This window comes from Bombus impatiens, unplaced genomic scaffold, assembly GCF_000188095.3.
Source record: "Bombus impatiens unplaced genomic scaffold, BIMP_2.2 scf_0548, whole genome shotgun sequence".
NCBI lineage: Eukaryota > Metazoa > Arthropoda > Insecta > Hymenoptera > Apidae > Bombus > Bombus impatiens.
The window spans coordinates 1,071,096-1,084,269 of record NT_176967.1 but is presented as its reverse complement, the minus strand read 5'-3'; the positions used below and the strand labels follow the sequence as shown (position 1 = coordinate 1,084,269).

General features: G+C 42.2%; 1 protein-coding gene across 1 annotated transcript in view; it reads right to left on the bottom strand.

Moving 5' to 3' along the window:
- Nucleotides 1-12,804, bottom strand: part of LOC100744332 (zinc finger protein 608) — a 27,362-nt gene extending 14,558 nt beyond the window's left edge. The window contains 2 exon segments of the mRNA XM_024369306.1: nucleotides 1-983; nucleotides 11,171-12,804. The exon segment at nucleotides 1-983 is cut by the window's left edge and continues 919 nt beyond it. Coding sequence (XP_024225074.1) covers nucleotides 1-158 — 158 coding nt within the window. The 5' untranslated portion in view covers nucleotides 159-983; nucleotides 11,171-12,804.
- Nucleotides 12,805-13,174: the final 370 nt, after the last annotated feature.

Genomic DNA, 13,174 nt, shown 5'->3' with positions numbered 1-13,174 from the left:
GGTCGCCATGCCCTTTGAAACGTTACCCCGGTGCCCGCCAGCCTGATCACCAACTGCCCGCCTGTTCTCACCGATTCCAAACAATGGCACCACGCGCAACACGCGTCAATTTTACCCCGACCACCGCCCGCAAGACGCGCCACGTTCATCGAACACATCACTTACCGTCTCGCGGCTGCCCTCCACACACCGATATTACCGATTCTTTCGATATATCCGCCTCCCGATCTCTTCGCCGTTCTCCCTTTCTCTCTTATATTTCTCACGCTCTCTCTTTCTCTCTGATTCCCTAACTTCGCGACCGGTACAATTTCCTCTCTACCTCTTTTTTTCTTTTTTGTTTGCTCTATGACGCTGCTACGATACCTCGCTTACCGATTTTTACCAATTCGCACGATCTCGTCGTGGGAGGCGGCCCAACCTTTCTTCTCTTTTTCTCCTTGCGTTATCCCCTCCTTTCCTTTTGCCCCCTTCTTCGGCCGAACCTTCTATCTTTGATTCCTCTTTTTCTTCCCCTTCTTCTTCGACCCGTTATCAGTGCACCGTATTCCCTTATCGTTGATCCCTTCTCTCCAGCCACCACCACCACCACCACCACCACCACCTCCTCCTCTTCTTCTTCTTCCTCCTCCGTATTTTTCTTCTCTTTCTCCGTTGTTTCAAAGACACGGGTTGTTCCGGTAGGAATTGCTCTTCACTGTTCTTTGATGTATCGTATCCCGGTGTCCGATGTTCGTCGTTGTCGTCGTCGTCGTCTATCGGTGTTTTTACGTCCCTTTATCTCGCATGTCGCGTCGAACGATCGCTCGTCTCCTTTATGTTTCCGCGTGGTATTTTTCTATAAAATCGATCCCGCTCAATTAGACGCTCCGCACAAATCTTCCTTTGATCCTTTTACGAAGAGCGAATTCCGACCGTGATTTCTCTTTCCAACTCGCCGCTAAAACGGTGATCGTACTTCCATCGTTTGCCAAAATTTCGATCTGTAATAAAAAAACAAATACGATTCTTTGAAGCGTGTACTGGCCACGGTGCGTAGATATATCCGTTCCTTTCACGATTTCCTCGCTCGCTGCGCGTCTATTTATCGCTCTCTTTCAACGTATCCTTCGCGAACGAACCGTTTGGGAAATCGCCAATTGACCGGTGTTCGACGGATCGTTCTTCTCGCGTCGATGCACCGGTAAAAGTTCATGAAAACGCGGACAATACGAATCGACGCGTGTCGCGTCGGAAACGCGATAGGATGAGTGAAAGGAGATGGATTGGAGAAAGGAAAAGAGAAAGAAGGCGACGTGCAAAGTAACTTTCCTACTCGTCATCGTTTCCACGGTTCTTATCGACTCGTTGTCAACGACGTCGGCGCGCGTTCCGTACTTCCGATCGTCCTTCCATGCCCGCAAATTGATATTCCCACTTAGAGAGGAATTCGTGTCAGGGAACGATTAATTTTACCGGAGGCATTTGGCGCCGATCCAATCACCATCCTCGGCCCCTTGCCTCCCCCTCTCTCACTCTCTCTCCCTCTCTCTCTCTCTCTTTCGGTCAATGTTGGAGACGATTAACCGCATGAGAATCACCGAGGTATTTGCAAACCCCTATCTTCTCCCCACGTTACGCATCCTCTACTTTCTCCTTTTCCACGCCAATCAGTCAGCGTTCGCGGAAACTACAAGGATCGTAATCGCGAAGCGGAAAAATCTCGGAAGGACAACGACGAGCCGACGCTGATACGTGAAAGATCGATCGTGATAATCGTTTCGCGCTGATACGCAATCGGCATTTTTTGATAATTTAGAGAGATCGATGATAGAGAGACGCGCAGCCAGGCGAACTAAATCTACAAAGTACATATACGTGCAACGTCTATGTATCTGACAGATGTTCGGTTAGATTTTTCATGGGATGGATACTGCATGGCTTTAGGCAGGAAAACAGCAGTGACGAAGAAAAACGCATGTCACGGGTACCGCTAGAGAAAAGGGATCAAAGTTTTTCAAGTTGGAAACGATCGTGCGTCGAACGTTCTCGTTCGCAACGCTCGAGTAAGCCGTTACTCGACGATTTCCAACGTCGAGTTTGAGCGTCGAAGCGTCGATGAACGCGTTTCCTTGGTCGTTCATTCGTTACTTCCGTTTCGATTACTCTGGTCTTCCGCTCCTTACCGCTCCCATTTCTCCCAAACTAGCAATAAGTAGTACGAACCCCACCAGAACGATCTTTCGTTCCTGCTAGTTCGATTGTTCCCCAATCGCCTCGTCTCTATCGAACCACTACCAGCGATTCTTCTCCACCGTCGGACAACGACAACGACGTCCATTCTTGTAACAGACGGAACGAATCGCGGACTGGTTCTCATCAAGTACGAGCAACAGAGTCGATGGATCGTTCTCGTGCGCGTGTCGTGTAGCTTCCCCGTAAAAAGCGTACAAACTCGTTTATTTACAATTTCAACGAACGTTTCCTCGTACCTCGAGTCGAAGAACCGTGAAATCTCGCGAATGGGAAATCTTCGTTCGTGTATTCGTCGTATCGTTTCGTCGCACGAAATCATCCCTTAACGATGTCGTTCCTCTTTTTCTGCTAATTTGCTCGTTTTAAGATGTTCGTTCTAACGAAGACGAAGTCGCGAAATTCGTTCAATTCCATCGATCTAGTCGGTCAATGATCCGCTGGTAAGTTTCCGCGATAAAGCTACGCGATTCGAGATAACGAGTCGCGATATCTACCAGGTAAAGGTATAAAACGCGATATGAAACGCGACGGTCGTTGGCAGCAAATTGGAACGATCAATTACGACGGCGCACGGCGATCTATTAAATTGCTCGTCGCGCGTATCGTTTTGTTAGCTGATCGTCACGTTCCTTAAATCTGCTGTCGTCTAAACCACGTACCGTAACGTACGGGTAAATCGAATTGTACAAAGCCTTCGAAACTGTTATCCTGGTCTCTAAAAAATGCTAACGGCATTGCTATCACCATTCGTAATTATAGTCGATAGATGATACATCTGTCACAACACTCTTTGGCGAAACGATAAGTAAATACTACTACCAGGCCCGTCTGTCTCCCGTTCGAAGGAAACCATCCGGCGACGAGATTGGTAGTCGGAATGGCAACGACAACAGCCATTTCCACCGGATCCCTTTCTCTTCGTACTTCGATTCGCCACGAAACCGCCTAATAACTTTCCTATTCGATTCTTCGACGAGTAGAGCAACGACAACGACAACTTCGATCGAACGATCATCGTCGTCGACGTATCCTTCGACTGCATCGGCTCTGACCGTCTGCCTCTCACTGAACCGACTGCTTCCCCTTCCCAATCGTACACCTCTATGCACGCCACTACAGGCATCGCTACCACCATTGCCGCCGCCGCCACCACCACCACCTCCACCGTTGCCACCACCACCGCTAATGCCGCCGCAGCTATCCAATAATACCACTATTCCAATAACTTGTCACAAATTATTACTACTATTAGGTTTTCTGTCATACTCGGTCGACCGATCGATTTTATCGAATTTTCTATACTTATCGTGCATTCTATATTTACGCCTATTCTCCGGTTTCTCGTTTTCCTTTTTCTTTCCCATTATACATTGCTTCTACGTTTTCCAGCGCTTTTAACATCTTTCAGGCTACTTTTAATTATATATAGATGAAAGCCTACCTTACCGATTACAGTGATTTACAAATATGTTATTAAGATCAACATTCTGAATTACATTTTTCTATGCTTATAACCGCCGCTTGGCTTTAGTTTGCAACGTATTCGTAAAAATGTTTGTGCCACTTTATCATTATCATGCTGCGGATTAGATTTGGGTTAGCTGTACGTACGGACATGCATAATGATATTATAGATGTATTCGTACCACGATGCGTTCATGCGTCTCGCGCTTCAATCTGTAACTACAGGGAGATAAGAAAGGAATTCTTATTCTTAGCTTAGCTATGCACATATAATATCATCGTATTCGTGTATAAAGCTAATTCAAGCCTAATCCACGCTTAGGTAAAAAAATAGCAAAAGATATTTTTATGAATATCTCGGAAAGTAAAGCCGAGTGGCGGTTATATGGCCACTAACAATATATCTGAAGATCATTGAAATCGATGAGGTGGACTTCTATACATGGTGGCTCTTCTATACATATAATTACCCAAGAAACTTCCTAGAAACGTCGCGATATACGTACAAAAGTGATTTACTTTTTGTATCCTTGGACATTGAAAATGCAGATTAAAAATCAAAGAGATTGTAAATACGTTTCTTTCCTCTACTCTTAATTATGCAACGATACTACCAGCAACCGGTGCTCTGTGTTCGTTCGTCCATGTAAATTTTGGAAACACAAGGTCGTGATGATTTTTTTACGACGAAGCGAGTCGATGACCGTAAGAACAATAGCAACAACAGTAGCAGCGCCCAGTATACTTGAATATACGATGAGCGAGACAAACACACCTGAGTGGCATCTTGTAATCGGTTAGAAGGGAACTTTGAAAGAGAGAGATCACTGCGCTTGCGTAATAAACCAGTTCCGCGACATTATACCACTACATAAGTATGTGATCTGTCAATGATGAGAAATGTGATTTCTACAAAATGTGTTTGTCTCGTGAAACATTCTAAAAGCAATCAAACACGAAATTAGACCTTGATCTATTACGACATATTGATCAAACTTTTTTTACGGATGTAGGGCTATGAGTTTCGAGTTTATAAACAAACAGAGCGTCGAGTAAGCTAAATTAAATCGGTAATGACGATATATTCGAAACGTGTATTCTGTTTTATATTTTTCGTCTCGCAAGGTCAATTTCACAGATAATCATCGCTACGAATAACGAAGAACGAAAAAGTGCGAGAAGATAGACGGGGAAGCAGGAGCAAGAGGAAAGAAAAAAAAAAGAAGGAAGATAGGGCACAGAACAATGGCGTAGAACAAAGGGGTTTGAAGTTTCTGTAGGATGCACTTATTACGTGTGTCCCATATCGTCGTACACGCATTAAAACGGTAGACATTTCTCTAGATCTAATATTTGAAGAGCTGGATTTTCTTGGCAAAGGAAAATGATGATTCCTTGATTAGTATAAATTTTTTAAACGCTTCGTTGTCCGAGCTTGTTTGAAAACTACAAAAGGGTTAGTTGAAAGAAAAGTATAGTATGGACGTTGTTACACATGGGCGGAGAGGCAATATTTATGGCTAATAAATATTAGCACCAATGTCCAATAGCATTACCTGAAAAATAGTTCGACATTGGAATCTATACGACTCGTGCGCGTTTGACGTTTATCGAGTCAAGGTAAGCAAACAGCTACGAAACAGGCGAAGAGGAGAAGGGCTGATGACTACGTGACGTTTTAGCCCGAAAGTCTGCCACGCTACAGTGAACCAGGGCGAGCCGAGGTAAGACGAAATGCACCGAGAGAGACAGATAAAGAAGAAACGACCAAGACGAAGAATCACGATACCATCGCTTCACTCTGCCCAGTCACTTACTCGTTTCCAAAAACTCGCCAATATCATCGACCATACCGCACCGTTGCTGGTGATCCTTTGGAAAAACGCCAATCTTTTATCGCTTTCTTCTTCCCTCTTTCCTTTTCCGTTCTCCTTGCACGTCGCTACAGATATGCTATAATCAACGATTAAGCTAAATCGATCGTTCTTTGATCGCCCTACCTCTCGAGAAAGATTCTCAATTTATTACTTATTTTCTATCGCCAAGTTCACACAAAATAATTTGCCAGCAGTCCATGATAACAAACTTTTACAACGCGTTCCGAAATTTTATCGTAATCGTTTAAAGTAAAAAGCTTTTATCAAATGCGATTTACACGATGTACCTCGCTCTCTTTTAATACCGTCCTTTTCTTATACGCCAATAAGCTAAAAGACTGTCGAGAGTAATCTCGTTTCTTTCATATAAAATAGCCGACGAGATATACCGATATGCATATTTATTAATCAACGCGACGGAAAGATCAGAATGTTTTCTAGAAATTATCTTATTTGATTATAACCAATGATTCATTATATACGAAGCGTTAATATTATTCCCCGCTGTCCTTGATCGTTTCGTCGTAGCAATTACTTCCTCTCGTCTACATCAATAAATAAAATCGTTCCGTGTAATATTTGTATACCGCTCGCGTATCTGCGTATATTCTAAGCGTTCCGATAACGAAACATCGTCGCAATAGTCGAAACCCATAAAAATAATATTCGTAAAAGAGATACGAGCTAATCGATGTTCGTGATGGTAATTTGCGTTATTTGGGGCAAACAGTAAAAGAAATTATTCTTTCGATCGTCCACAAAAACCAAATCGTTTGATTTAACAACTGCGCAACTTTCGCTATACGTTCAAACGATCGCTGTTGGCACTTAGTTGATTAGTCTTGTTTGACCATATTTACCGTATCTATGTTTTTTCCGAAAAAAAAGAATCAGCGAATACCTGCGCCTTTACCGTACCAACAATATTGAAATTTTAACGTTTTCACCATTTGTTTCGCGTTACGCGCGACAACGAGCTGACAAGGCAGAACAGTTATTTTCAAAATAATTTGTTTTTTTGCGGTCATTTAGTCGCCACACCGCGCTAAACACAAACAGCATCTTATATTTAATGCGTTCAACAGTTCTCTTAGATTTTCTGTATGAGTAATAAAGCACATAATGAGCTAAAGTTAAAGTCACTCGTGAGAATTGCTTCGGACCGTCTTTTCCTCTTTAGACTTATTAATGGAACCATCTGTTATCCTCAGCTCCTGGAACTAATCAACTTGTACGCACCCATAAGAGCACTATAATCAACGCAACCATTTCTTGCATATAGATATTGCTCAAATTTCTCCATCTTGTATCCAGTTAACCGTATATGCAATGTCGCGAACATATGTGGCAACGCTTTGGGCATTTTCTGTGATTTTATCAATACATCCAAATCTCGCATTTACAGAATCTTGCAGGTAATGCCTGCAGGACACGTCTCTCCTTCCATCCTTTTTTCTCATCATCTCTTATCTTCTTATGTCTTTTACATCTGCTGTTTCTTACTTTTTCTTTCTACTTTTTGTTGTTGAACTGGCGTTCTTTATATACTCTATACTGACTATTACGGTACACTACTGGGCATTCATTTCCGTACATATATGAAGTAAATAAATACAATAAAATATAGATATAAGATATTATGCTCAATATTTAACTATCTTGGAACAAATTGAACGAAGAAACTTCACAAACTATAAGCGCATTAGGAATCGACTTGTCATATTAATGAGTAAAATAAATGTTAAAAAGCTTTGAAGGACGCGAACGCGATAGGAAACACAAATACGCTACTGCCAAAAAGCTGACATGTATGTGGTCGCTATATGTAATATACATGTAGCTAATATACATACATGACGTGAATACTGTAACTTGGCTGGTTACGCTTCGTAATTAGTACATATGTGGTCATCGTGGAACGTTGTAAGAGCCACAAGCAGCCCTGTGCTGGCATCGCTAACATACAACATACGAGTTTCACTGCCATCGACATACACATGCACGTGCCATGCTATGCGGCTCAACTTCCGTTTCACGATACATATTGCCATTTCCCTTTATTTCCATCTTTCCAATCAATCTTTCCTGCAACCCTTCCGTTTTACTCCAATCTATCCTGTTTTATCGTGTTATTATTCATTTAATCGCAAATCTCTATTTCGTAGGACAAGAAAAACAAGAATGGGAAAAACTAAGAGACTACGACCGTATCGTTGATATACCGTCTTTCAAAACAACACTGAAAATAGCACCGATGACAAATTCTTATCTATTCGACGTACCCGACACGGCAACCTGACGAAGTATGTACATAATTATTGCGCATAAGAATCGAACGAAATGTATACAACGCGATACCGTTCCAATAGCTTCGACTGTAAAACTGCACAAACAAGAAAATCACGTTTCTATGTGCGCTATCGTGTTATTCGTATGAGAGGAAAGGACAGTCCGATCGGGAACCTAAGGAGATACCAGAAAGAGCTAAAGAGCGAAGGTAAAGAAGAAGCACAGGGGATGGTACTATATCTTGTGAACGAAAAAAGATATTATATGGTTAAAGGGAAAAACAAGGAGATGATATGTACGAGTAGTAGTAAACGAGCATAAACGAGAAGAGATGTAAGCCCTATGCGTGCGCGCGCGCGCGCGTGTGTGTGTGAGCGAGCGCACACGTTTTGTATATGTATACACATATAAAGGTAGGAAGAAACGGAGGATGGGAAAGGGGGGCAAAGGAGAAGAAACAACATCTCCTAACTCGCTTGCTCGCACGCACGCACGGTCGATCGTTCCTGCTGGCAGCCATTTTGTGCTTGCCCGTAGACCCGACATTCTACCCTGGGAAAGTATTGCCCGTAATTCGCTTTACCCCACGCGTTTCTTCGTACAATTACGCCTTTTTTGTCTACGAAAAAGGCATCAACTAAAAGAAAACACGTGAGAATACATGTACCTTGTCCCATGATGTAAATTTCTTAATACACCGTTGCGTTCAAACGATCGAATGATTTGTACATCGGGACAATTCTATATCAGATATCGTTCTGTAGTTCATCCAGTACAGTTTTGATCAAAAGTTTGCTTATGGCCGCCTTTAGCGTCGATTCTACTTCGCTTTTCACCGCTTTAATTAGCAATAACATATCGATATTAAGAAAAAGTGATTTTTTCAAACAAAGGTTATCGTTAAGAATACGACGGCCGTTTGATGACCCGTCGTCTAAGGTCAGCCATTTAATCAATACCGAAGATTATACCAATGTACCATACTTCTCGCTAATTAAAATGAACTTTATACTTGTCATTGTTTCTCGATCGTTTATAAGCAACGCGATATTTTGTTATTTCTAAAGAGGGAGAGTGTCTTTATCGTTATCTACGAAAATTATAAATCTAGATCGAATGACGAAAATATCCAGCGAAATATCAGATGATACGATGTTGTTGTAAATTCGGTAGTTGTAATTAAATAGAAAAAACAGAAAGAAAATTGAATAACGCAAAGCACAGTGTTACGTATAATAGCTAATCGGAGAACATTCCGAACTTATCCAATAAAATATGCATACTCTAAAAAACCACTTATAGATTCAAATATGAAATGCACTACCTCCTTGTTTCGGATATGTACCTATATCGTATTCGCCAGTGAGCAAATGCGACTGACGAGCAGGTTTGTCATAAAAAATGCATAGGATAAACAAGTTAAAAACAAACTAAAGCGAGTAATTAAACGCATTGAATGAACCGTGAAAACACGAGTGACACGTGGGCGATTGCGAGCATTGATTTTTTATTTCATAACGATGATTTAACTCGCTCATTAGCAACGCTTTGAGGTTTGTAACAACGATGTCTATCGACGATAATTGCTAATTATGTAGTCTTTGCAAGAATCTCTTCAACTCCCAGTATTCTTTTTCTCTTTGTCCCCTCTACACACTGTCACATGATTGTCAAATGAACGGATTGCAATTACATACATCGCTTTACTCGAAAACCTCACTGTTGCCATTAGCGAGAACCCGTTAGCGAGAGCCGTTACGAGATAAATGGAAGTATGTAATTGCTACGGCAACTTATCCATTAAAGATCACCGATTAATTATACTTTATATAGTATTATATTGTACATATACAATCATAGAAGATAGAATATAGTGGCACGCGGTAGAATTCAACGACATCCTTTCTAATCGCTAGCTCAACGACTCTTCGAAAAATAAAACAGTGAAACGGTGTGTAATGGGGGACAGATAGCTCTTGGATGAACCGTGATCGGTGTTTGTATGAAAAACATCGCTATGACCGTACGTTATCGTATCGATCCATCTCAACGATCAATCTTAACAAAAACTATCGTTTCGAATAAACTCGTCCCGTTTTCATAAAACGAATGTCTAAGTTTTTGATATCGCAACAAAGATATACGTTAAATTCGTCGTATTATTACGTAAAACAAAACAAGGTCATTGTTTATCTTTTAACTTGTGTTTACGTATCAAGCAGCTTACACTAATACCTAAATTACTCAGCCAAAAGGAAATAATCACAGACCTAACAGTGTTTATTCGCAAGTTTGTTAGAAAGACATAATAGGACATCTATTTACGGGATATCGAAACATTTTGTTTGCTTCCGTTTGTTTACCTATGTCCTATTTTTGCGTAACGAAAAGTTGATCAAACACAAATTTATTCCCTATCTTCGTATTTTATACGCGAATTTCGAGATCAGATTTCATTTTTTACATTGATATACAGGGGGCCGGATCCGTTGAAACATAGGATCTTCTGTTAATTAAATTGTGTTTAAATAGAAAATGGATTTGTAAAATGAGTGTGAAATTTCGAAAACCGATTGAGCCACTTGTAAAGACGACCTAGTAAACTCTCGAATTAAAGACGCAAAGACGAGGCCGCATCCATTATGATCGTAATCGATCGTAAGCCACCGTGTCGCATCGTTGCATGACACCGTGTGCTTTGTGATAATAGTATTGCGCGAAACATTACTTTACACCTAACCATACCAAAAACGCTGAAAACGATCGAAAGTAGTCAGAATGTACATTGTGCGTGTATAAATAAGCCACGAATCCGACTCGACACGATACCGATTCCGAAGAGGACAAACCAAAGAAATGCTACCGCTACGATTCGAAATTGAAGAACGTGCGTACGTGCGTGTAACACGCATGTATGTAAGTATGTATGTATGTATGTATGTATACGTCGCGTACCGGCTTTGCTCTGGCTTGCAACAACTCCACGCAAGTTGCACACACTCGAAAGTAAGTATACACGCGAGTACGCACACGCGCTATGCCACGCCACTATACCATACGACATGAGACGAGGCGAGACGAAACAAGACGAGATGCGACGACACGAAACGGGACGACACGGGACGACACGGGACGAGACGAGACAAGACGAGACGAGACGAGACGAAGCGATACGACACAATGCGACACATCACGCATCAGCAAGTGGTGAATACATACGCGCCCGATAAAAATGTGTACACGACGTACGAATAAAAAGTACAACGTTGTATAAATCGATGGAAATACTTTTACAAGCTTCTTACCATCGTGCGCTTGTATCGAAGACTGGACAAATTCGCGTTGGTCGTTTCAAAAATCCACTCTTTCTTTTCTTTTGTTTCATCGATGTTGTCTCGTGTTATCGTTCATACGAATTCATCGAAAGTGGTGTATCCCAAAAGGTAATCCAATTTGAAGAAAGATGATCAATTTTCCAGTATTGTCGAGTGTCTCGTGGCGCGTAGAAAATTCACCTCGCGACCTCGTTCCCACGCATAAACGCGAACACACTAGGGACGAATCACTCAACCAGATCTCGATACGTTTAAATACACAGGCGGCCGCGTTCGCGCACGCTCGCACAGACACATAGATACTCCCTGTTGTACGCACTTTGCATCGTGTACAGTGTACAGTATACAGGCTCGATTATCCATGCGACGCTACGCGCGTTCCTCTTCTTTTTCGGTAGTAGCGTTAACTAACCGATGCGTGTGCCCCGTCCACCTTCACTCTCGCTCACTTGTTTCACCTTGCATCTCCTTTTCTCTTTTTCTTTCTCTTTTTCCACTGATGTTACTATATACTCCTATTAAGATCCTCTTTAACACATAGCGATCTAATAAGCTAACACATAGCGATCGTGCACTACTTTTCGTCACACACGATAAACACGTACACACGACGAAGGAACGAACATACGTAGCACTTTCCCGAAGTCCGAGGACGCGTACATCGTACGCGAGTCCCCTTTACGCGACCAACATTCGCAGGCCCCAATAGATTCGATAGCTGCCTTCTCCTCCTCTTCTTTCACTTCTGGACAGACAAAAAAGATACCGTGTAGCTAAAAATTACAAAACTGGCATCGTCGTGTTCGATCAACCAGCCATACTTGCGATAGTTAGGATACGTCTGGGCGACATTCGCTACAAACAGAATACACAAAACACAACGAACGGGATGTTAATACCAACACAGAACGAACATGCCCGTGCGCATTCGTTCGTTTGTCGTTTGCTCGCGTGCTCACCCTGCTACACACGCAAGAACAGACACAGAGACGGAGTTATCGAGAAAGATAGAAACACCAGGATGAAAAAGGGAAAGGAAGGAAAAGAACAGAGCATCCATGAGAGCGAGAACGAAAGAATATAATACGTGCATAAGTTTGCGTACGTGTCGTACGTGTTTGTATACGTGTATATATGCGTGTGTATGCGCGCGCGCGCGCACGTTCTTGTGTTTTAGTATACGTGTGCCTGTATATATATATATATGTGTACGTGTAAAAGAGAGAAGTTGCACGCAGCACCCTGTGCGTCTTTATCTGGCAGCTATCGAGGATACGATTATCATGCGCACTCTCTCTTTCTTCGTTTCCACTCAATGCCTCCGTGTTTCTCAGTGGCTGCGTACGTGAACGTCTACCGGTCTTCAACTGCTCCGGATCGGTGCTATTCGTTTCGATCGCGCACTCTCACAAACAAACACACATACCGACCGTAGACTCGTGTATACATTGAGAGACGAAGCAGAGCTCCTTCTTCGTCGTCGTCGTTTCGTTCGGCCGACGCCGCGCGAGAAATATACACACTTTCTTTTCCAAATATCCAGTTTTTCTTCCACTTGAACACTTTCTAATCTTACCGATAATATCCCAATGTACTGTAATTGCACGTACCTCTTCTGTTTACTCGAAAAATCCCGGTTTTCTGGCCTGCGATCAGTAAAGAAAAAACGCAGACACCGCACCTCCCTTGTCAGAAAGCACTCACGGCAGACCGCAACACATGGCTACGGGCCTCCACCAAGATCGGCTATCCTCGACTCTATTCGGCAAACTTCGGACAGTACCGTACCTATCGCTTCGGTTGCCCTTCTCTTCCCTTACGAACGAGAAACCAATGGTTTTTTCATTATCTTACCATACAAATAATTTCTAACAAATTAAAAAATTTCACTTCGTTTTACACTTTACGAGCGCTATTTACGGTAAAAGTTGTATCGATCTGCAGGATATCTTTCAGTTTATATATATAGGCTTG